General features: G+C 50.4%; 1 protein-coding gene across 1 annotated transcript in view; it reads left to right on the top strand.

The window, feature by feature from the left end:
• Positions 1 to 935: 935 nt before the first annotated feature.
• Positions 936 to 25,333, top strand: part of MN1 (MN1 proto-oncogene, transcriptional regulator) — a gene marked incomplete at both ends in the record, with an annotated part of 31,284 nt that continues 6,886 nt past the window's right edge. The window contains one exon of the mRNA XM_079543627.1: positions 936 to 4,374. Coding sequence (XP_079399753.1) covers positions 936 to 4,374 — 3,439 coding nt within the window. The remainder of the gene's footprint in view (positions 4,375 to 25,333) is intronic.

Below are 25,333 nucleotides of genomic sequence, written 5' to 3'. Positions count from 1 at the left end.
GCGCGGCATCCTGATCCTGCAGAAAAAATCCCTTTAAAACTCTGCTGCCATACACAAATACTTCTCGGCCGCTTATTTATAGATCTCTCCCTCTCTCTTTTTTTTTTTTTTCTTTTGGTGCGAGTAATTTCATTTTCTTCCTATTTTTTCTTCACTACGAAACGTGCGAGCTGCGAGCCCCACAGGTGCCGCTTCCCTCCCCATCCTCCCCGGGGTCCAAGCGGTGTTCTCACCCCGAGGGCGCCGCGCTCGGACCGCTCCGTTCCCGCTGCCCGGACCCGGGGCGGGCCGCCTCTCCCCGTCTCAGCCCTTATCGGGAGGGCTCCGACCGCGCGCCGCCGGGAGCGGCACCTCCCGGGCTCGGAGCGCCCGAATCCCGCCGCTCCGCTCCGCACCCCGACGGCCGGGCCGGGCCGGGCGGGCGGGCATCGCTCCGCGCAGCTCCCCCCGCCAACACCGCGGGGCAGCGGCCGGAGGGAGCGGAGCGAAGCGGGAGGGGCGAGGAGCCGGCGCGGCGGAGCCACCTTAACGGCGAGCCCCGCCCCGGGCCGCGCGGCGCTCATTGGCGCAGCCCCGATGGCTGAAATTCATCGCTGAAATGCAAAACTTGTTGCTGCTCCGCCAGCGCCGGCTGAGAGCGGGGGAGAGCGCGCGAGGGGAGCGCCGCGGAGCCCTCCGAGCGCCCGCACGCAGCGCCCGCCCCGGCCCCGCCGCCGCCCCCGGAGCCCCGCGCGTCCGGCGGACGGCGATGCGGCGCGCGGCTCCCGGGCGCCGGAGGAGCCTATGAGCGGCGGCGCGGCGCCCCGTCGGCTCCCGGGCAGCGCAGCGCCGGGCGGCAGCGAGCTGAGAGGCGCGGGGTGAGCGCGGGCGGGCGCGGCGCGATGTGAGCGGGGCGGCGGGGCAGCGGGCGGCCATGCGCTTCTGAGCCGCGCAGGATGTTCGGGCTGGAGCAGTTCGAGCCGCAGATGAGCAGCCGGAGCGGCGGGCAGGGGGAGCGCGGCTTCGGGCAGCCCGGACTGAGCATGAGCGCGCACTTCAAGGCGCCGGCCTTCCCCGGCGGCGGTCCGGCGGCCGCGGTGGACCCGGCCCTGGGCGCGCTGGGCGAGCCGCCCCTCCTCGGCATGAACATGAGCCTGCCCGGCGACGGCTACGGCTTTCCGGGCCGCGGCCCCGCCGAGCTGCACGGCGCCGGCATGCAGCCGCCCGTGCACGGCTTCTTCGGCGGGCAGCAGCCGCACGGCGGCCACGGCGGCGCGCACCACCCGCACCAGCACCAGCACCAACACCAGCACCAGCCGCACTTCGGCGGCAACTTCGGGCCCGACCCCGGCGCTTCTTGCGTGCACGGCGGCCGCCTCCTGGGCTACAACGGCGCGCTGGGCGGGCAGACGGCGTTCGCCGACGGCTACGAGCACATGGCCGAGAGCCAGGGCGCCGAGGGCTTCGGACAGCAGCGCGCCGGGAACCTGCCCGATTTCCAGCAGCACAGCGCCGGCGCCTCCGGACACGCCGTGCCGGCGCCCTGCCTGCCCCTCGACCAGTCCCCCAACCGCGCCGCCTCCTTCCACGGGCTGCCGGCGGCCGGCTCGTCCGAGCCCCACGGCCTGGAGCAGCGGCGGCTCCCCGCGCAGGACTCGCTGGAATACAATTACCCCGGCGACGGCCCCGCCGCGCACTTCGAGCTGCCCGTCTTCTCGCCGTCGGAGCCCGAGGGGCAGCTGCCGCACTACGGCGGCGGGCGGCAGGTGCCGGCGGGCGGCGGCTTCGCGGGGACGGCGCTGCCCCGGGCGCCGGGTATGGCTGTGGCCAAGGCGCAGCCCCCGCCGCCGCCGCCGCCGCCGCAGCAGCAGCAGCACGGCGTTTTCTTCGAGCGCTTCGGGGGAGCGCGGAAGATGCCCGCCAGCCTGGAGCCGGGGGCCAGCACCAGGCACCCGCTGATGCAGCAGCAGCAGCCGCAGCAGCCGCCGGGCTTGCTGGCCAGACAGAACTCCTGCCCGCCGGCCATCCCTAGGCAACAGCAAACAGAAGCCAACGCTCCCAACCCCAACTTGCAGGACAATGGGCCGATAATGCAGAACCAGCACGCACAGTTTGAATACCCTATTCACAGACTGGAGAACAGGAATATGCATCCCTACGCCGACCCCGTGTTTAATATGCAGCACCCTCCTCCGCAACAGCCACCAAATCAAAGACTGCAGCACTTCGATGCCCCCTACGTGAGCGTCGCCAAGCGGCCGCGCTTCGACTTCCCCGGCAACCCCGGCGTCGAGCGCTGCGCCTCCTGGGCCGGCGGCATGCACGGCCCGGCCATGGAGAGCCACCTCTCCCCGACGTCCTACCCGGGGCTGCCGGGCGATTTCACCCCGCCGGCTCCCGACGCCTTCGTAGGGCCGCTGCCGCACGGCGGCCCCGAGCACCCGGCGCTGGCGCAGCGCCAGAACGCGGCCCTGGTGATGAAGCAGATGGCCTCGCGCAGCCAGCAGCGCCTGCGGCCGCCCAGCCTGCAGCAGCTGGGGCACCACGGCGAGGTGGGTCCCGCCGGCTCCCTGCCGCCGCCCGGCTTCGAGCGCGAGGCCGCCGCCGCCCGCGGCTTCGACGCGCCGGCGCCGCACCTGGCGCCCGACGGCACGTGGTTCGCGGGGCCGCCGCCGCCGCCGCCCGGGGAGCTGCTGCCTCGGCGCATGGCGGGGCCGGGGCTGCCGGCCGAGGCGGCCCCCCACGAGCTGGGCCTGCAGCCGGGCGGCGCGGCCGTGCTCTTCCGGCCGGGCGCCGGCGCGCTGGGGCTGCAGGAGCCGCTGCGGATGGCGGGCGAAGGCCCGGCGCAGGCCCTGCCCTCGCCCGGCGTCCACCCGCCCTTCGCGCCCGCCGTGGGCGGCCTCTCGCAGCTGCAGTCCCCCGGCGGCGGCGTGGCCCTTCCCAGCGCTCCGGCCGAGCGTCGCGGCCCCGCCGACTTCGCGGCCCAGCCCGGCTTCCCCTTCGGGGCGGCGGCGCGGCAGCCCCCGGCGCACGGCAGCGCGCCCGCCCTCAGCGCCTCGCCCGGCGCCTACCCGCCGCCCCCGCCCGAGTTCCCCCCGCCGCCGCCGCCGCCGCGGCCCGCGGCCAGCAAGCTGGGCGCGCTGTCGCTGGGCTCCTTCAGCAAGCCGGCCGGCAAGGACAACGTGTTCGGCCAGAGCTGCCTGGCCGCCCTCTCCACCGCCTGCCAGAACATGATCGCCAGTCTGGGCGCCCCCAACCTCAACGTCACCTTCAACAAGAAGAGCCCGGCCGAGGCCAAGCGCAAGCTGAGCCAGGCCGAGCCCGACCCGCCGCCGCCCGCCGCCCCGGACTACTTCCCGGCGGGGCCGACGGCGGGCGGGGGCGCGGGCAAGGCCGCCCCGCTGCTGCCCGCCGAGAGCAGCCTCTCGCCCGGCTTCGCGCTGGAGCCGGCGGCCGGCGGCGAGGGGAAGGCGGGCGGCGGGCGGGGGCGGGGCCGCCGGAAACGGGACAGCGGGCACGTCAGCCCCGGCACCTTCTTCGAGAAGTTCTCGGCCGCGGAGGGCGGCGGGGCGGGCGTCAGCCCGGGGCAACCGGCGCCTCCGGCCGCGGGGGGGCCGCCGGGGGCCGCGGGCGCGGAGCGCGGCGGGGGCACGCCCCACGATAAGCCCCTGACCTCGCCCTCCTGGGGCAAGGGCGGCGAGCTGCTGCTGGGGGAGCAGCCCGACCTCATGTCCTCGCTGGACAGCGGCATCCAGAGCGTGACCAAGTCGGACGGCGGCTCCCCGCACGTGGACTTCGCCGACGAGGTCAGCACCAGCTACGGCAACGAAGACGAGGTGTCCTCCAGCTCCGACAACGCCGGCCCCAAACCCACGCGCAGCCCGCTGCTGGGCGGCTCGCCCAAGCTGCCCCGCGGGGAGCACGCGCTGCTCAACGGACAGAAGCCCCTGGCCCTCGGCCTCCTCAATACATCTACCTCGACCCCCGACAGCTATGGGCTCAGCAGCACGGCGGGCGCGCACCCCGGCACGCCGGGCATGGAGCAGGTGCGGACCCCCACCAGCACCTCGGCCCAGGACGAGATCCACCCTCTGGAGATCCTGCAGGCGCAGATCCAGCTCCAGCGGCAGCAGTTCAGCATCTCGGAAGACCAACCCTTGGGGTTGAAGAGCAAAAAGGGGGAGTGTGCGGGGCAGAATGGGGACAGTGACCTGGGCGGGTGTTGTTCGGAGGGTGTCAAGAACGCTATGAGCACCATCGACCTGGACTCCCTGATGGCGGAGCACAACTCCACCTGGTACCTGCCCGGTGAGAAGGCCCTGATGGAGGGGCAGGAGGAAGACAAGCCCATGGCGCCGTGGGAGAAGCCCAAGCCCCAGAATCCCAGCAAAGAAGGTATCCGCTGTCCCGCGCGCATCCTGGCCCACGGGGGGGGACTGTGGGCTGCCGTTGAGGTTACCAGGCATGCACCAACCTCACCCTGCCTCACAGCTCAGTGGGGCAGCAGTGCTGGGGACAAAGCGCCCACAGCCCGGCGGGGCCCAGGGTCGTGGTTCTGAGCTTAGTGGCCACCTGCAGAGCACTGAGGTGTGGGGGCTCAGCCAGGTGCTGGGGGGGGCGTTGGGGGGCTCCACTGCTGTGCTTTGCATCCGCTTCCTCCGAACTTTTAGAGAGATCTGTCCAAGCCGTGGGAACATGTATTTGTTAGTGATCCCTGTGTAGTTTCAGGTACTTTTCTGCATGTGCCAGGAGCCGGGTAGCAGGGTGATGCTCTTGGTTTTTATTTTTTTAGTGAGAAGGAAATTTAAGTTTAGGTTCTGGGTCCACTGGTGTAAAACTTGCTTAGCTGGCAGATGTTTCATTTTGGCATTCATTGTCATTTTTGATCCTTCTCTGTGCCCACAAGGCATCGTAATTCTCCGAGCTCAGAAAAAAATATTCTAATGAGAACTCCCTATGATAAAGGCTGTTTAAGATAAAGGCGATTATGGATTCAATCGGTTTCTGTTCTGTCGTCTCACGGCTGTATTTTAGAGCTCCCTGCCCACCATGGGGACGTTACAATGGGCACACGTGTCTGAGGGCACACGGGTGGTTGTGTGACGTGCCACAAGTGCACGTGCATGACTTCCGCGCTAGAAATGCATTATTTCAGCCCAGGGAAGTTGCAGTTTTGGCACAACGGCATAGTTTGGAATTGTTTTTGTTAGGCTAGGTCTTACAGACCGACTTTTTACTGCGTTTTGTGCTCGGCAATCTCACTAAGAAAGGCGTTGGGAAATGAGATGGAGCTCAGGTGCTTGGGGCATCGTCAGTTCCCCGCTCCCAGTTCTGGTCGGTGCTCCAGCTTCGGCTTTCTGAAGCGTGAATCCTCGCCCCCACTGTTTGTCTCTTTGTTCATGGTTAATGCCCAGCTCAGGAGACTCTCATTTGAAGCGGGAGTGTTTAGCATGCACAGCAGACTGTAGGAAGCCCATCAGCATTCTCCGTGCTTCACCCAGGCAAGGACATAAATTGGTTTGTTTGGGGCCTTTCTTTTCCATTTTTAAATGGAGTTGCACACAGCATCCTTCCTGGCCCCTTCTCTTTTATTGTTTCTTGTACACAACATCTCGATCTGACTGGATCAATAGCTAGTTAGCACAAATCACAGCTCCTGTCAGTTCCACCTTGGCAGACTCTGCACACAGACACGCTCGCCCTCCCTCCGTCACACATCCCCTTGCACACGCATGCACAGCCGTGAACGCACCGCCTTGTGCTTAAGAACAGATCGCAAAAGGAGAATTTATTCCCTAAACCCTAATTCCATAGATTTAAAAGAAAAAAAAAACAGCTGTGAACAGTCTGCACGTTTATTAAAAGTGCAGTTTGGCTTAGAACTCGGTGTGTTTTGTTTGTGTGTGTGTGGCGTGGAGCGGTGCCTTCTTTCACAGCACTCCTACGTGCACTTGGATCACCGCTATTCTTAGCAACATCTTGAGCAATACGTCCCTGGTCGCGATAAGCGCAGCGCTGCTGTTGGAGCAGCTCATCACTCAGAAGGAAACCATTCCATCGTGGGTCCTATATAAGGACGGGTTTGGGTATTTCGGAGGCACAAAACAGCCGGCTGGTTTTACAGCAGCGGACAGAGGCACTGTTTGGTTTCACCCTTCTGTCGCTGGAAGGGTTCAAATGGCAAAACTCGGGGACACCGGCAGAGAATTTTCCGTGACTGTGGTTCTCTGGCACACAATTCCTTGTGCTGACACACGATGTAGCGGGAGAGAAAATGTTTTTTGCTTGAATCTGATGGTGAAACCTGGCATCTCGTTGGTTCTCCTTGGGTGCAGGGATAGGGGGAGGAGGACACGGCGATGCACGGGGCTGACTGCAGCGCTGGGCTCTGTGCTGCCTTCGTGCTGCTCTCCTCTGCTGCGTGTTGGGGGGGGAGGACGAGGGCTCCAATTCCACCGTGGCTCTCAGAGGGCTCTTTGTGATTGAGGAGCTCCTTAAAACTCAGCAGCACCAGAAGCACATGCGAGTGATGCCCAGATTGCTGGGGGAGACAACTTGTTCGAGTTGTTTTCGTGGCTGTTCGCATTCCTTATGATTCATCTCTTTTTTCATGCTGATGCCGGTAGTGAAATAATTAGCTAATTACCTGGCAGTCTGTGCGAGCTGTGAGATTTAAAGGTAGATGAGGACAGATAATGGTATTTCAGACTGCAGTTCACATGCACTTGTCTTATTTAGTAACAAGCTTTAGTCAGGAATTGTCTCTGACTCATAGTTTCTTGTACCAGCACCTCTTTGGTGACGGCCGATCGCTCCTTCCCCTATCTATAACATCACACTCTGCTCTGCCGTGCAGCTACAGCCGGCAGAGAAACATCACAGTGCTCAGCCTGGAGAGCTCCTGTTGACTTCCAGTAGCGTGGCTCTAGCTGACAAAGAGCAACTCGATCCCATTCACGTGAAAACCAGCTCTAGCTCAGCAGCTTTTTGCTTTGCTTGGTTTCACTGAAGCACAGCGATTTCCCTTCAGCGCGGTGTTGATTGCTGTTCTCCAGAAACCCATTCACTGAGCTCTGCTGGACTGTTGGTTTTCGTTCTTAATTGATGTTTGGGAGGTCCCGTGCTGCATGTGCCAGGTGAGGACATCCACGTGTAACCCAGAACCGTGCAGGCGCTGATGGCAAAAAGCAGAGCGCAGTCCGAGAGCTGCGCGGCCGTCGTGCTGTGCTGGGCGCAGCACTGCTTTGTGCTTCATCCTTCAGTTGGTGTTCATATTCCATCATAACACCCAACCTAGCATTCGTGGGAGCCGGGAGGGCACAGCTCTTGGTGCAGCAGTGGGTGACGTGTGTAAGTTACTACCAAACGTATTCACAAAGGACAAATTTGGTCCTGCTGAGGCGCTGGGAGCCTTTGTTTTCTTTCTTTTCCCAGTGCGTGCTTTTGTTGTCAGCACTGCTAAATTCGGAGAGGTTTTTCTGGGGGATGAGGTTTGTTTGCTGAGGCTGAGTGTGTCGGATATGTCGAGGGGTGTTTCGCACGCTGGAATAGCGTTGGGAGCAGTGCATGGTTTGGTGCCATTGTAAGGATTGCTGGAAGTGAGTTCATTGACTACGCTGGGTGCACTCGGCGGTGATGAATGTGTGTTTCCTGATGCTGCTTTGTTTGCCTGAAAGAGAAGGGGAGAGTTTGCAATATTGCTAGAGCTGCTATAATGCAGCACTTGATGCATAAGTGTGTGAATTTGTTGGCATTTCAGCTCCTCCCGTGGCCGCTCCATTTGCCTTTTCATCCACAGACCTGCGGCTGTGTCAGAACTAACGCACATCACCAGCATGCTCTGCACCTTTGCACTTTCTTTTAACAAAGTGTGCTGTCTTATAATGGCACATTCAGCTGTGGGATAACAGGGATGTGTAAATGGCAAAATATCTGTATGTGACCGTGTGAAATCTTAGTGCTGGGCAAATCACTGTGTGTTTTTAGACTCTCATATCACATATATTTCTAAAGTGGCAGAGCAGCCACAGAAAACATGAAGCCAGCTCTACAGTGAATCTTCAGGTGGCCCAACTTGCATGCTGGTTTTCGTACAAGATTTCCCAAAATGGAGCAGTTTTAATGCCTCATTCATAGAACACACTTAGAAAAAGTGACTGGTCACATCATGCTCTGTGGGATCCTTCCCATTTTGGTTACAGGCACCAGCGGCCCCGCATGGCACTGCCTCTGTCCCTGTGCCTTTTTCTTCCACTTTAAAAATCCTAGCCTCCAAAAGCAGCCAACTTTCATCTGTACATGCACGCCTGTATTTTGGGGGGCACATTTAAGGCTGGGGTGGGTATTCTGAAGCACAGCATTCCTCGTTTCATTTGTTTGAGGGGTGTTTTTAAGAGGGAGCTCCTGTTGAGGTGTGTGCTTTGCTTCTGTACTTTTCCCCATGAGTTTTTGGGTGGAGATACTCGATGGAAATTATAATAAGTGAGGCTGTCCGGTCTTCGAGGAATTCAGGGTCCACCCTGACTTTCCCCATCTGGGATTTTTCAGCTTTTAACACGTAAAGCAGGTTTTTTTCTATTTTGCTGATAGCGCTAAGACAACTGGCTTGTATAAAAATACCATCATTCTTCACTTTTCCTTTGCAAAAACTTTTCTTTTTGGTTGATGCCGTTAAAACATGACTGATTATTAAGGCATTACTAATTACTGGGGGCCCTTTTAACGCAAAGGCTTTTTTGGTACAAGTTTAATACATTTTATGGGTGATGCTTCTGAGCCACATCCCGGGGATCTCGCTCCCCAGGGTGCATGTGTGTGTTGGTCACTTGTAGCTCCCAAAGGTGGATTGCTCCTTGTCTGTGCGCTCAGCTCGTGCTGGGTGTCTGTCGTTGCATAAGTTGTGTGCGTTTGGTTTTAATTTTATCAAATCTATCTGTGCCTGCTTGGTATTTGAGCTTAAAAATGCAGTGCATGACGCTGCACCGTCCAGATTTTTTATTAGTTTTTGAGGTTTGTCTGAAGGAGCTTTTTCGGTTTGGGAAGCTGCAATCTGGTTGTGTTTAAGTGCTGCCTCGATAGATTTCTGCATTAAAATAAATACAGTTCAGTTGAGAGCAAACACAGAAATAACACACGTATGAGCTGTGAGGAGCTCTGCTGGTCCTTTGCAGAACGTTGTACTGGAGGTTGCGTGCAGCCTCTCCCTGTCAGCCACCCTGCCCAACCTCTTGGATCTCTCTTTTTGGAGCCTTTAAAAGCGAGATGTGAACAGTGAGGCGCTGCCTTTTCTTCTCTTAACTCTCTTAGCTTCAGTTCTGGCTGCTGGGCCTTCAGCACTTGGTATTTTCCATCACAGAGAAGCTTTTAATCAGAGAGCGGTTGTGAGAGCGTGGTTTTTTGGTGTGACAAAATATATATTTTTAGAGTTAAGTCTGCATCTCATTAATTTGGCAAATTAGTATTCGCCAAATATTAGAGAGCATTTGTATTGCTAATAGAAAGATCATCCCGAGGCTGAGGAAGCGCAGCTAATTGAAAAAGCGGCCATTTGTAAAGGTAGGAAAAATCTAAAACATTTCATACCCTCATTAAGTTGGTTTAAGATCGAGGATTTTAATTTGTGGTGTGAAGCATCCGTGGTGCAAAAGCTGGGGATGGCCACATCCTTCCTCCCCTCAACGCTCCCCCAAAATGCAGTTTAAAAAGAATGGCACGACCTTTTTTTTTTTTTCTTTCTTTCTTTCTTTTTTTTTTTCTTTGAAATACCCTGAAACCATTTTGCTATGAAGATGTAAATGGATCCATTCACATAGGAAATGGAGGCAGGGCCGGGGTTATTAGCTGGTCAGAATTTGAGCATCTCTTTCCTAGAGAAAAACCTTCCCGTTTTTCTTTCTCTTTCCGATCGCCTTCCTCCGCTGTGACATTTTGAAGCCTTTTGCTGAGCGCGGTCACAGAGGCACGGGGTGGCACTGGATGGAAGATAGCACACAACCAGGGATGCAAACGCAGCCCGGCCAGGGTCCGTCCCCAGGGAGCGCCTCTCTGCCACCCAGTGCTGGAGGTGATGCTCCGATTGTCTGCGGGGTTACAGCAGGCTGTGAGTGCTGTGAGTGCTGCCGGCTCCTGGCTAGATGGCACAGTTGGTCAAGTCATTCTGCTTATGGATGCTTGGGCTTGCGTTTCATTTAGATCGTGGGGGAGTCTGTATTAAGGTCCCACTCTCTATTCTCTCCTCTCCTGGAAAAAAAGACAGCAGTTGCGGCGCTTTGACGGAGCGTGTGAGTGCAGCAAGCTGAATGCATTCCTCTATCCGAGCAACAGAAAGAGAAAGTGAAGCGATGGGGAAGTATTTATCACCACCTCCAGATATCCAGGGGTAGAAGAATCGTGGCTGTGTTCCTTTGCTTCTCTCTTCTTGGACCGGGGAAGGAGCAGACCCTCCCCAGGCAGTGCGTGCACACGATGGCTTCAGCTGTTGCTTTAACAGTGGCACGGCGCCTCTGTTGTGATGTGAGCTCCGGTCCTGATGCGATGCTGCCACAAGCAGGGCATCCCTCACGTCTCCAGGACACCTGGATAACTTCTTGCATTTATTGTTAGAGGTGTTTTTGGTCCGACTCATCTGCTCTGCTAGTTTTTATTCACTCCACGATGTTACACTGCAAAACTTTTTTTATTTTTTGCCCAGTTAGAAGAGCAGCCCAAATTCGAGGCCAATAACTGTTTTAAAAGCATGAAAATAATAGAAACGTGCCTATTGTTTGTATTCCACCCCCACCCCAACAGGGAATTCCACTGTAATCACAATGAAAATTACCACAATCCATGAGACAATAATTCTGATACACTTCAAAAATAGTATTATCATATAAAGTGCACAACAGCTGTTATTTTATGATGGAACAGATTTTATTGTTGCTGGATATTGGGTCAAACACTTGTAACACATCCTTGATTTAAACAAATCAGAAGCATGAGTGTGTTTTTGAAGATAAAATCGGTATGATTTTTCTTTTCTGCTTTTTCTTGTTGGATGCTGTAGTTCCCTTCCCTACCTCTAAATATAAGCACATGCTTTTCTTTGTATGCTGGGAGAAAGCATCCCAATCCCAGCTGCTCTCTGTACAAGGCCTTAATTTTAGAGGCAGAACCAAAATGAGGACTGTTTCAATCGCAATTAAAATGTCACGTTGTCTAGTTTGAGATAGGGGGGCTACCAAAGAGAAGAGAGGCTATCGAGTGACTTCCTTCCTCCTCGTTCTTTTTTATTGCTTTTAGTCAGTAGGATGATTTGTGCCATCTTTTTATCATTATTTGTGGTAGCTGTCTGCAAAATGGGTTTGAATTCAGATGGCTCTGAAGTGGTGCAGGGATGCTGGGACAGCTGTCGGAGGGAAAGCTACAGCAGTAAGCTCAGCTTTTTGCTTTAAACTCCGTGCGTGCAAAATAGGACTCTGTCTGATATAAAGCAGTCTGTTGTGCGGATGTATCACATCTCTGAATTCACTTGAACTGTGGTACATATGAGAAATGAAGAAATCAATTTGTGTTTGGGTACAGCGCTGCTCTGGGCTGCAGGGCAGGTGTGGGCTCTGACCAGGGCTCACGGAGCGCAGCCTCACCGTCCTGCTGCTGCTGTAGCTCTGTGAATCTTCTTTGTATGAGCTGACATATTTTTTTTTCCTTTAACAAAGCACTGAAGTTTTACTCCAATAATTACCCAAATCCTTTTGTATTTTTGATTCTTTTTTTTTCTAGGCCACTTCGTGCACGATTCTCAAATATTTTGTTATGGAACAGAACAGATTAAAAATCTCTTCCTTGAATCAGACAAGTATGAACTCCAGGAGCTGGTAAAACATACAGTCGGAGAGACTGTGATATAATTAAGTTTTTATGTCTACCTATTAAGCGTAATGAAGGGTTGGTTGCTGGCCTTAAATTTGGAAAGAGCTTACTGTAAAGCTTAAAACAGGAGCAGATTCCTGTAATTACTGCATTGTAGTGAGAAGTATGGCGAGGTGAAGGGAACAAAAACTATTCATTGTCCAATTGTCTTTACATGTCTGCTGCACTTACGTCTATATATTCGGAAGAATAAAATGATTTGTTGTACTGATTTTCAGAAATAAGCTAAAAAAGTCAACACAGGAAAAGAAAAGAAGAGGTGAAGAATATCTAATAACGCTTAGAAAATGCACTGCTTTAACTTCCTTCGTGGGCCCTGGTGCATGATTTGGAGAATGGTTATTTGTGCATTAAGCACCAAGCCAGCATGCTGTGCTGTTTGGTGTTTGAGTTTCAGACGTTTGATTCGAAAATCTAACATTTTAAAAACTTTGCATCTTCTATTTTCCCTTAATTGTATCAGATGGAGCAAACCTCACCAAGTGTGGTCCGGGCAATTCTGAGTCTGCTTTCACTTTGCCTTGAGCTTCATTGCCTTCAGCTGATGGCAGTGCAGCAGGAAAACCTGGATCCTCATGCTGACGGTTGAGAATGATTGCTTAGATTATATCTAGTTTCAAGTGGTGTGGAACTCTTAGAAGTGAGTGTTTGTTGATGATGATGAAATGTTTTTTTAATTGTATGTACTGGTAACTATTATTTTAGTTCTGAATATTCCTGTGCATTCAGTGATAACGCAAAACCATTTTGTATATGTCTGGGATGGACTGCATTGAAGAGGAGCTGGTTTTGCTTCATACGCAGATGAGGAAAAAGACCAAACCTTTTCTTCTCCATTAGAAAAAATCTAACCCACATCCTTTTTCCTCTCCTTGGCAAAAACTTGCCTTACGTCATTAAGACAGGAGGTTTTTCCCCTCTGCTCTTGCTCCCATCCCGTAAGACGTACTTTATTTGCCTTTTGCCCTCTTTTTGTGGAGCTTCTCTCATAACCTGCTCAGGGGGGGGTGCTGTGCTTTAATCATTTCTAAAGATGGCTCCTGCTTTTCACAGTGGTGCGGCCCAAATAGAAATGTGAAAAGTTCCCATTACTGAGCTGTAAAAGAATACTGTAAATGGATTATGCAGAGAAAACCATTTAGATAAAAATGCAATTTTCCCTTTCACACACACTGCTAAGAATTAATAGCACATTCTTTCTAAATGGGTACTTCTGTATTATATTTTCACCTTAATGAAATTCTTTCCAAAACAGGAGCGTTTCATTTAAAATTTTAGAACCAAATTGATCTGTCTTTAATCCTCAGTACTTCTCCCATCCCTTTCTCCCCCCTTGGAACCTTCGGGAAAATACCTGGTGGGTTTGAGGTGTGTGCTTCAGGCAGTGCCGCAGTTTGGCTCGCTGTCCCTCCTGCAGGATGTGTGCTTTGGGGCATCTCTTTGGGGCATCTCTTTGGGGCATCTCTTGCCCACACCACCGTTGCACATTCCCAACGTGCTGCTCACTGAAATGTTCGCAAGGAGCGGAGCTGCCCCGCTGTGCTGAGCCTCAGCAATCCAGGCTGGAGATCCTGCGGCGTGGGGGTGTACACCCAGAGCTAATTTTGGGAGACAGGAGTCTCTTTCCATCTGCGGTGTCGGTATTTCTGTGCTGCTTTCTTTTTTAGAGCAATTATATCACAAGCAGGACCCAATGCGTTGCTGTCACCAACTTTGGCTTCGTGTAGCCATGGGTCATTAGCTTGTACGTGTGAAAGCCAAGGTATTTTTTCTTCCTTCTGGCAGCTTTTCCTTGGATTAGAAGGAATAGCTCTGTGATGTGAGTAATGGTGATTCTCCCATTGATAAGGTGTGTATGCAACACGCGTGAGTGTTTGGGTTACAGCAGTCTTTCCAGCCAACATACGATAATATTATAAGCAGCAAGTTGCAAGCAATGGCAAATCAAGGCATACAATCAAGTTTTTTAATTGTTTCCTTTTAATAAAAGGGTTCTACTGGTGAGAACAAAACTTGTGTGTTAGGCATAGGGCTAACAGAAGGACGCCTGCTTGGAGCAGCTTCTTGCTGCTGAGCTGCCATGAGGAAAATGCTTTTGTTAAACAAACTGGTAGGTGTTCTCATAGTACTAATAAAATAGTTCCCGGGTGCAAACAGACCTTGGAACGATGAAGATATGGATAGGAGTGAATGCACCTGAAAGCTTCCATGTTCAAAGTGGAAATGCAGTTTGGCAATAGCACCGAGCAGCCATTTCCATGGCTTTTCGGACAATCTACTCTTTGAAGACTTTTCACTTGGGACACTCTCCAAAATGTGAAATGCAGAAGAAACATAAGGCCTTATGTTATCAGATCGATTCTGATTACTTGTAAAAGCTCTCTGGAGCTCTTTTTCTGCTTGAAGATGTTTTGTTGGACACCTTGGTTGAAATCAAAATCTAGCTGGGCCATTGCAGGCTTCCCGTGCTGAGGTTTTAATGGCTTTTTTTCTCCCAAATTTTGCTTCCCTGCTTGTGTGTAAGGGGCCTGCTCCTGTGTAACTGCAGGCAGTGAGAATGCTGCTGTTGACCTAAACCATACAGGAACACAATCGGAGGAGGAATCTGTGAGTCTGTATTTGTTTATTTAGAAAGCCAGGCAGGAATTACAACGCAGACACTCTTGAAGACGATCTTAAGCATGTCACTCAGGTGAGCCTGCTGTCCACGCAGCCAAAGTATGCATGTCCTGTCACCACGTGCATGCATTTGGGAAGTTTTTGTCTTTTTGGTGCTTTATTCCTATAAAAGTTTGTGTTTGCTGCGGGGGCAAAGGAGGTCCTCACTCCTCCTTTGCATTCATTGAAACTTGTTCTTTGCCATCCAAAGATGCACCTTGGGTTGCTCTTTCACTAGTTACTCTTTCATGCATCGTGTTCACACAGAAACAAACTGCATCAATCGGTTCTTCCTGCTCCCAGCGATGTGTGCAAACTTCTGGGAGATGATCACAAAATTCTTCAGTTCGTCATTCAAAATGTGTTCTCAAATAGTGACCAGTTTGCACACTCCGAGTTGGAAGCCTTTGTGATTTTCAGTGCATGTCGGTGTGTTACCGATGTGATTTAGCACTGTTCTGTGGCACTGTTTTTCTGGCTTTCTCCTAACTAACACTGTGCTCAGTATAAATTCTGGTTTGGAAGGCGTATTTTTAGTCTCACCAAAGTCTTCTGATAATCTTCCCATCAAAGAACAGAAAAATACTACAGTCCTTATTTCGGGGCTTACATAACGGCTCTCTCTTCAGTCACAAAATTTCCCTTTTTGTGATTCACTTTCTGTGATTCACTGTTTGTCAATCACAGTCGTTCAGCCAGTATTGCAAATCGTGGCTCTTACAGCCAAATGTGCCATTCCCTGGAAGCAAAACTTTTGAACATTGAAATATTTCGGTGTAGCTGTTTGTAACGTGTGAGTTTTGTGCTGGTGGAGCATTGGCTCTATAAGTTTTCGTATAAAGGGAGGCACTACAAAAGCCACAAACGCGATTGCACAAAGTGGCTCTTGGTGACAAATGCTGTTGAATGGTCGGTGTGCTTTCTCATTTCTGGTAGTTGAACATATGGAGTGTATAGTGTTACATCCAGCACTATTTTTTGTTATTGCGCTGTGCTCTGGATTCCTGACGGATTCTGAGGCCCTGTTTTGCTGCAGGGCAGAACCACATGCAAATACAGAGGTCCTGATTATCTGCCGTGCACCAAACAGCACTGCAGCACTGCCTCTGCCCCTGCTTAATAGTGTTAAACCTGAGAGGCTGGGTGTTGTGCAGCCATCTTATTGTTAGCAACTTGGTGTCTTACAAGGAAAATGAAATGGAACTGGCCAAGCCGTGGGCTGCGCTGAGGCTTCTCTTGTCTGGACGTGATGCCCTAGGAGTAACTGGTCTGTCATCAGAAGGGTTTGCTGCCCTTTGGTGAATGATTAACCATTTACAGAATGGCGCCCCGCTGTAAGTATGAATTTCTTACGCATCACTTTTTTCTTGCTTTTTTTTTTTTTTTGGTACTAATTATACCTGGCAGGCACGCTGCGTACTAAGTTATGCATTTAAGCGTTGGTTGTTACAGGAAAAATCTTGATGGCCATTGTTTCTATTAAAAAAAAAAACAAAACCCTTGTCATTTTCAAAGTCACTGCTGTTACCGTCATTTTCTCTTTGAACGTCGGGATTCTGTCTTTGATTACATACCGAATTGTCTCTTGTCATTGCATAACCATTTTTTGGTGTGTGGATACATGGAGACGTTGTGCAGTTCATCGCAGTTCCTTCCCAATCCTGGTGCTTCTCTAAGAAAGAAACGTATTTAAAATACAGATAGTCAAAAAAAAACAGGTTTTGATTTTATATTTTCCTGGGATTTTTTTTTTTCTTTAAATCCTACAGAATATATAACTTCCTTCCAAAATTGAAAATAACCCTTTCTCCCACTTCTCACTTTTGATTGCATCAGAAATCATTACTTCAAAATTTTCTCCTTCTTTCCCTTTGCTGCTTTGGCAATTTACGCTACATGCAAAAAGAATAAATATGTGTAATTCCACCACCAGTTTATTCAGCTTCTGGAAAGTTTTGGGGAAAAAAAGAGAAGGAAAAAATGGGTTTAGAAAAGCAGATCGTGCTTACTGCGTTACTTAAATGAATGTGGAACACAACAGTTTTCCATTTTCTGAACTGCTTTTCTCTGAAGCCGGGCAAGCCTCAGAAAAGTCGTGTTGGAGAATTAAATGGGGGGAGAATAGGAGGTTAAAAAGGCGCTAACACTCGTCTCGATGGTTATTGAGAAGCAGGAAAAAGAGGAAAGGATGAATGCTGACGGCCAGCTTGTAAAGAATACGTGTGAAAGTGACAACCCGTTCAGAAGCAGGAGGAGCTCGGTGCTGTGCTGGGAGCGCCGCGCCGCTCCGCGTTCAGCATCGCTGCCCGCTGTGTGCCGGGCTGGGAGGATGCAGCGCGGGAGTGCTGGAGGCACGGCTCCAACCGCAACGCTCCAGCGAGCTAAGAGTGGGTTGGTTGCTTTGCTTGCTTGGTTTCAAGGTGTCTGTCTGGCCTCGGGGCTGAGCGCGCTGCTGCTAGACGCTGCCTGCCCTGCTCCCCGCGGATAGAATCAAAGGGCAGGGGCTTGCTGAGGCGGTGGCTTCCAGAAGGGCCTCCCAGAGCAAAATGAAGGCACGCAGACGGGAGATGGGGTCCGGTGTTTTGGCTGTGCATGGGTAAAATTGTGGTCTGGGTGCATGTGAATGCTCTTCCACTGCGGAGTGATGTTGATGCCACTGCGGTGATGGGAAAACTGGACGACGACGGGGTGGTGGGGCTGCACCAACCACCGAGCAGATCCCGTCCTTGGAAGGTGGTTCTGCTCTAACAGTGACGGCTGTGGACCTGTCTGCTATCCTTCCGTGCACGCTCGCAGCAGGGTGCTGTAAAAACGCATTGCTTCATGTGTGTATTGCTTCAGAGGGTTAAATACAACTAATTCAAAAGCTAACCTCTCCGTTAAGGTTTGCCAATTTCGTTTCATCTGATAGAATTCTTTGCAGTAGAGTTTGTAAATCCTAGCTGTGTTTTTGAACGGGCGCTTTGTTCCCTTGTGTTTTGTAAGAAAAAGCCCAAAAAGGACTCACTGTATCTTTAAACGTGTGGATCCTCAAACCTCTCTAGGAAGGGGAAGGGGGAAGGGACCCTTTCAGGATTAATTAAACAGAGATGTCTTGCTGTAGACTTGAGGGTTTTACTGATAAATGCCAGCCCCTCACCCAAGTCTGGTGGTGGCTGTTATTATTTAATCACAGCTATTAAAAGAAATCCGAGAAATCTTTCCTTTCTCCTCCTCCTGCGTTCCATTTATCTGTCCTCCCAACCTGTTTGTTTGTGTATAGTTAAGTTTTCTGTGCCAGTGAGAAGCAGAGTGGAAATGTCAGGGGTCAGGCTGCAGGCAGGCAGGGGAGCAGTCAGCCCGGCTTCAGCTGCAGTCTTTGACTTTCTGAGAAATCTGAGATATGTTCCAGGCAAGATTAACTCTTTCCAGCACAGCTGCCTTGCTGCTGCTGGCCTGAGGAATATGGATCAAGATGGGCACATTAAGAAATTGGGTTCGGTTTCTGTCATGCATATGTCCTCGTGGTTTAATTGGTGATGGGTGCTACTGCTTCCATTTCATTCACCCTCTTATCTAAGACGAGCAGGCTTAAAATTTCATCTGTCTTGGCAGCTGTGCATCTGGAAGATGAGGCTGCATGGATACAACCTCTGGGAAGGATGGAGGATGGAATAATTTATTGCAATGCTGCTATGGGTACCTATTTCTCAGTGCATTTTCCAGGAAACAAAGCATTCATCCAGGAGGGCACGATGCTTCTGTTTGAAGACACATTCTTGGTTAGCGGCGTGGCTTGGAGCTTGCCACTCAAAAGATGTCTAAAACACAATCTGAATGCTCTTACCTTCAGAATAACCAGTTCTGACGTTGGCCATTTAACCTAGTGTCTCACATGCTTTGAGGTGCATGTAGTGCAGTGTGTTAAACACACAGCAACCCTGGCTAGTGGCGAAGCTGGGTGAGGGTTTTGGTGGTGTGACTCAAGTGGCACCACCTGCATCTCACCCTGCCTGTGCAAATGGAATGTGTGAGTCAGCTGTGGGGTGGAGATTATTTGTTGCCTTATGGCAGTAAACTAAGGTGCTTAAAATCTTGCCCAGTTTGACAGAGCGACGAAGTACAAGCAGTGCCCTTCTTAAGATAGTTATAAAGACTAGAGGTGGTTCTTACGCTGTTGCACAGCAATGTCTTCATTTTTGGCTTCATTTCTGTAGCAGTGTGTTTCTTTGGAGCTTGCATGTTGAGGCAGTGGGCCTCCCTAGAGCGAGCAGGATGTGCAGGGTGTGCAGTGGAGGAGCACGCAGCCCAGTGAGTGCTGGAGTTGTGAGCAAAATCCTCTCGCAAAGGGATCTTGGTCGCTTATGACGGTGTAAGCTTTACATTCGTAAGCTTTACATTTCCTGCAGACCATGTGCATAGGAAGGTTGTTTGCTGTTATCCAATTAGCATGCACCCAGAAGATGATTCTATGCTACTTAATTACTTTTTATAGGGGTAAAGAGTTGTCCACAGCAAATTCCCCTGTTTTAGCTTGCGTGAGTTAAGTAATGCTGTCATTTGTGTCTGGAAGAATGAGGCCATTTGTGCTAGCATTCATCTCTGGCTGGCTCCTGCCATGCCTGGAGCACACCAGGCTGAGGGATGTGTCTGTTGTCTCCTTTGCTGCTTGTTCTGCAGGTCCGCAGCTCAGCAAGCACGGGTGAAACAGTCACTGCTTTCTCTACATGTGCTTGTATCACTTCATGCTATTTGCATACTGTATCTGCTTTAAACTTATCTTCCTCTACCACTCCTTTGTTAACTCAGTTGAAAAGTGCTGCTTGGCTGAGCCTTGGGGAGAGTGGCTGAGTCTAGAGGGTTTTCTTCTGGGCACTGGGGTAAGCAAGGGAAACCTGGGGCCTCCCTTCTCCGGGGTGGCCGTGGTTCTGTAATGAATGTATAAGGAAGAGCTGTGCAGTTAGTGTAGTCTTCCTAACGTCAGGATATCTGGTTATCTCTGTGATAATAGGTCCCAGATTAGCCCGTTAGAGGTCTTGAAATAAATTTCAGGGATTGTGTATACTGTATGGTAACTGCTGAGTCCTGGCCTGAAGCACTGATTGAGCACTTGGAGAAAGGACCCTGTCAGCCCTGGGAGCACAGGGGAAGGCAGTTCATGTGTGTGATCAGACCTCATTTAAGGGCTGACTGCCACTGGGGAAGGGTCTCTTTCTGGAGGTCCCTCCTTGGTGGAGCTTTTTCCTGTGAACCTGGAGTCTTCTGACACAGGCGAGCAATCTTCTTCCCTCCCTTTATAGTGCCTTTCTATGGCGCTGGTCCTTCTGTCATCACGCTCAGATTAACAGCAGTTTTAACAAATAGGTGCAGATGCATATGGGACAGAAGTGAACTGTAATTTGTCATCTGCTAATCCTATACAGATTACCCATCACCATGAGGTATGCATCTTGATTTAGTGTGTCAGCACTTGTGTGGTTTGGTGCTGCTCCGTCCTGTCCCTTGTCCCTGCTCTTCCTGCACAGTCACTAAGTGGAAGTTGGCACTTCTGGAGTTCTTGTCCCTGATCGCTCCAAACAGAACCTACACAGCTGCTAACATGGAGTGGAAAGTTAATTGTCTGTCATCGTTTCATTTTCCAGTGATACTGAAATTGTTGTGGTTCATAAATCACACGAGCACGCAGCTAGGAAGGAAATATGGGCCCATACTTCTAGCTTTAGGTTTGGAGATGAGACCACGTCACCATTGAGTTGTATTGGCCCATTCCATTCTGTTACAGGTCTTTGAAACTTTAGAGTTAATGTTCAGTTGAAAAGCAGTGCAAGTCTGTCTGTACATGACTTTGTTCCTCCAACAGCTATTTGCTCCTGATTTGCTGCTATTCTGAGAATTTCATGAAGACTCTTCATGGTGATGTGACAACTGGAAGAAAAAGATGAGCTCATCCTAATAGTAGCACTTAGAGACTTACCTAAGTAACCCAGGTTTCGTTGTGTTGTGCTGTGTTGGTTTTTTTTAAGGCATATTTCCTTCACTGCCATTCTTCCTTCATGTGGCTGTGTGTTTCTTCTATCTGATGATGTATTTTTTGTTTTTCCTCCAGATAAATTTAACTTTAAAACATGCTGTGCAACCAGGCCCTGATGCTCAGTCAGCTGTGTGACCTCCAGCTGAATCAACATACCTTTTTGCTATTTTGTGGGATATTTCTGGATGCACCAAATCTATTATTTGGCAACAACATTTCCATCTCTTCTTGCAGCCAAAATCAAATTTGGGGTATACCAGAATTTGAGATTTTTCTATTGTAGACAGGACCCAGCAATTTTGCAACTACAGCATCAGGTATCAGTCTGATTTACAAACGCCTATATGTTTTCCTGCAGAGATTTTGGCCCTTGTTGAACAAATTCAAGCTTTCTGATGTCTGCTTCTTTTTTTTTTTGTTACTTTTCTTAAACTTTTTAGAAATTGTTCACAAATTACTAGGAATTAGCAAATCACAATTGGAAAACCATTGGATTTAGAGTGGTACTTCCATGCCTTATGCGTTCCCTGGGGTAGACCAGGCAGCCTTCATCTCTAGCATGTCCCTCTGCAGGTTCTTAGGATGAGACCCAGACTTTGTTCTTAGGTTTCTGATCTCTTTTTTTTTTCCTTGAAATTCCTTTAACTCCTTTTGATTTTAGTGAAGCCATTTCCTAGGGTCTTCTCATATAAGCCACTACTTCCAGGACCAACAAACTGCGATTGGAGGTATCCTGAAGGGCAGTGAGGTGTGTTTCAAGGTAATGCTCTAAACAAATTGGATGAAATAGCTAAAGATCCTGGATGCTGTTTGTTCTACCTTCCTGTAAGCTTTTGGTAAACTGCAGCTGTATTTTCACAAATATTCTTGAGCTCATGTAGCTTAACCCAGAGTGTTAATGTACGTTATCACCACTTCTTGGTGTGCAAGAGCCTCAGATGAGTGAGACCCCTGGGAGTGATTGACTTTGCCTGTGGCAGTTTTGTATTATGGGCTCGTAATTGTGAATTATAGATACAGCAGAAGCACTTGCATGAGATGCAGGCACAACTGGGAAGAAGATGGGAGGAACTGATGGATGAACTTTCAGCAGCCAGAGGGCTTGAGGTCCTCCTGCCCTGGCAGCTAAGCTGGATAAAGATGTGACTTTGGGATATGAGGATGCTGCTTCTGTTGATGTCTTTGGGAACAAGATGACTACATACGTAACAGGCTTCAACCAACTGTATCCAAACCTTCTGCTCATGAGGAGATTGATAATATTTCAGAGACAAATTCTTTTTCTTTTTTTTTCCACTAGGCTAACAAGTCCTCATTTAATTTGCATCCTGAAACTAAACGACCACAAACAAAGTTCTTTGAAGGGAATCTTTTCTTTCATTCTGTTTTCATTTAAGGAAAACAGAGATTTCCATGTATAATTTGCAGGGCTTAAATATCCTACTTAGTGTTGTTGTTTCTATTTTTTTTCTCAGCAATTATGTAGGCTCTTGCACAAATCTGATGAGGGAAAGCTGGAATTTACATGTTTCCTCCTCTGTTTCACTCTGTGCATAATCACCATCCATTCATTGCCTTTACAAACTCCATTAATACACCCACTTTCCACGCTAGTGCCAGTGGCATTTTAATGCTATTTTTGCAGGCCTCTTCTGTGTACTGAAATTCACATTGGTCTGAAAGTGATGTTACCACTTTCAACCTCCGTGTCCTCAAGAAGAAACGAGCTGCAGCAAAGCTTGCTACAACAGAAGGACTGGTTTAAAATGAGTTGGCTGTTAAATATTGCTCATTCTGGTTGAGATTCAAGTCAGTGATGATGGTGGAGCCAGTAGACCCAACTCTGAGCTATTTCTTGTCAATTAATGTGCTTTGAGAAGCCCCTTTGTAATTGGGGAAGAAGCAACTTGCAGGTCAGTAAAACCTGATTTCAGGGCATAGGCTGAGTCAGCACCTGGTGAGAGTTTCAGAGCGTTTCTCCCCAGAGCTTTGGCTGCTGGTGGCCAGTTGTGCTGTGCGGGGCCAAGGCCGTTAGCCACCATTCATCCCCTCACTTCCTTGTTAAATGCTAAGGTGGCCATTTAAGGCAGAACATTTAGGTAGAGTTTATTTCAGTTTGGGTCTGTCCTGAAATAATACTAACCAACATCCAGGAGTTGGGTTTAGTTACGAGTGCACATTGAACAATTCCATCTGACTGCAGTGTGGGCAGAAAATTCCACTTTGAAATTTATATTTTAAGAAAACCCTTTTATTAGCTCCTGTGTTCTGACTCTCAAGAGGTGGATTTCGTGTGGTCTGGAGCCGCACGTAAAGCTGCCATGTGGTAATTTGCGTGCATGTGAAATATATTTGAAAGTAGTGGATGCAAGATCCAGTGTTTCCTTGCTCGTCATGGACGTGTGGGTTGTTATCTTTGGTGAAAATAGGCTCAGAGCATTTAGTTAGTGCAAGCGAGTGATATACGCCAACAGCAGAGAAAACATGGGATCAGTCAGCCAATATTCACTCCTACTGTGGCGTTCTCCTCTTCGTGTTGCATATGGGCTGCAGAGGTGGAGAGAGACATGGCTGAAAAAGCTGCCGTCCTTTGGAGTGAGCATTCAGAGAAGCTGTTCATAATCTGTTTTCTTAATACTGGGTCTGAATGTAAGTGTGATGGGCAGGAAGGAGGATTCAAACCGTTGGGTCCTTTCTGAGCTGAACAGAAGTGCAAGGTGTGGTTGCCTTTTCTGACAGCTATCGTTGAGAAGCATGTACAGAATTCTGTTTTATTGCTGAGCCTTTCTGGTCCCAGTGCCAGGTGTGGAGCCATGTAACCGATAGTTGCTGGGCACTTGGGAAAGCACGACTTTACTGAAAGTTTGCTTGCCAAAAGGGGTGCAGGATGCACTGGTTCCTGCCAGGTATTCACCCGGATGAGCCTTGGAGCTCATAGAAGTCTCTTCCGAATGGCAGTCTTCCCTGACCAGCAAGTGTTTTATTGGCTTAAAGAACAGAATCTGCTTTCTCACAGGTGCACTACGTTATGCGTACCTCCTCAAAACGAATCACAAAGAAAGCCTCTACTGGCATTATGAACTGGAAGGGAAAGACAGGGTGACTTTCTGCTTTGTCATCAGTTCAGGCCACAGTAAACAATCCAGAACTCCCAGTGGATTCACTGGCCTCCAAATGGTAGCATAGAAACATCAGGAGAGCTGAATCAGCTGCGATGGGCCGCGTTGCAATTTCATGACTTCCACTTGTTTTCTCTTGGAACTGCCCAGGAAAGGTTTGACTGCTGGTGGCAGTTGGTTTGCTTTGCTTTTTTTAGCTTCTCATACCATGCAGGGCTGAGGGGAGCACGGCATTGGCGGCGGTGCTGGGAGACAGACCAGTTGTTCAGAAGCCGTGCAGTTGGATTAGTGTGGGCCACAGGTGAAAGTTTGGCTGTCACAGCTCAGCTTTCACTCGCTGCTCCATATCAGCGGTTTGTCTGCTCTGGGGAAGGCAGGATGAGCCTTGCAGAAAGCAGTACTGCAACACCACAGCTCCTGATGGGGTCTGGTTTGCAAGAATGGGCTTTTATTACACATGAGCTAAAATCCTCTGCAGCAACCTCTTCAAAATGGGGGGGCGGTCAGAACATAACTTCCCTGTGTGGTTTGCTTGTTTTGCAGTAAAGCCAGCATGAGCATGAATGTGTTAAACTGAAAACAGGAACTGGTGACAGCCAAAATAGAGGAAGGATATGAGTTAAAAACAGTGAGCTGTACTCCTGTCCCTCCTTCCCACCCATGCCATGCAATAGGGAACAGAAGCTGGTATTATCCCAAGGTGTTTTATGTATTTTCTCCAGAACGTCTGGCTTCCCCACGCTTGATACAGAGCTTGTATTTCTTCTCAGAGAGCTATACAGTTGGAAATAACTAATTTAGTAATAGCTTCCAGATAAATAAATAGGTGTAGACAGTTTCACACTTGCCTGCAAAACCATGGACAGCAGGTTGCTCTCCTACAAGGAAATTCTGTTTTTCTCCCTTCCTCCTCTTCTTCCAGCTGCGTAGACAGAGCACATGTTTTTTGAACTGTGATGTCTTTCTCCTCATCCATACGTCATTTGTTCTCTGTCTTCAGGGTCATGCTGTGCATAAAATGAGTACTTCCAGTTCCACTGATTGGGTTGTTTTTTTTTCTGCTTGGTGATGTTTTTACCAGTTTTTCCGGACACTGGCATGTGTCTACAGTCAGAGTATCTTTAAGTGGTATCCATCCCTAGCTAGGTGTTGGAGCTTCAGGGGAGAAATCTGCAGTTTGTTTGGATCCTTACAGCCATCAGGGAGGGGAGTAACAGCAAACCCTTCCTTAATGCAGGATTTGGGTTGCCGCCATGTTGTGGTATGCTCATCCTTCCACTGGTGAAAATCTGTGTGAAAGGCGGCTAGGGCAGAAAAAAGCCCAATATGTATTCACAGCAGGTACTCTATGTCTCCTGTTATCTAAATTCTGTGCAAGCAGTGAGCGCTGATACAGCTCCATGCCAGCTCTGAGACCACTTAAAGCAAAATAAACATCTTCGCAGCATGGTCTGATACATGCTCCCTTTAGAATTGCAGGCACCTCCAATTAATCATGCTGCCTATGCAGGAAGAGGATTTAAGAATCAGAGGACATTGCTAGACTTGATGGTCTGATGGAGAGGTGGGCAGCACTCAACATTAAGGGTAAGTGGGCTGTGCTCCCAACCGAGTGAGCAGTGGCAGCCACTCCTTGCCTTGCCTCTCCTGCTCAGTG

This window comes from Tetrao urogallus (assembly GCF_951394365.1).
Source record: "Tetrao urogallus genome assembly, chromosome: 17".
Taxonomy (NCBI): domain Eukaryota; kingdom Metazoa; phylum Chordata; class Aves; order Galliformes; family Phasianidae; genus Tetrao; species Tetrao urogallus.
Note: the sequence above shows the minus strand (reverse complement) of the source record. Positions and strands in the feature narration are given on the sequence as shown.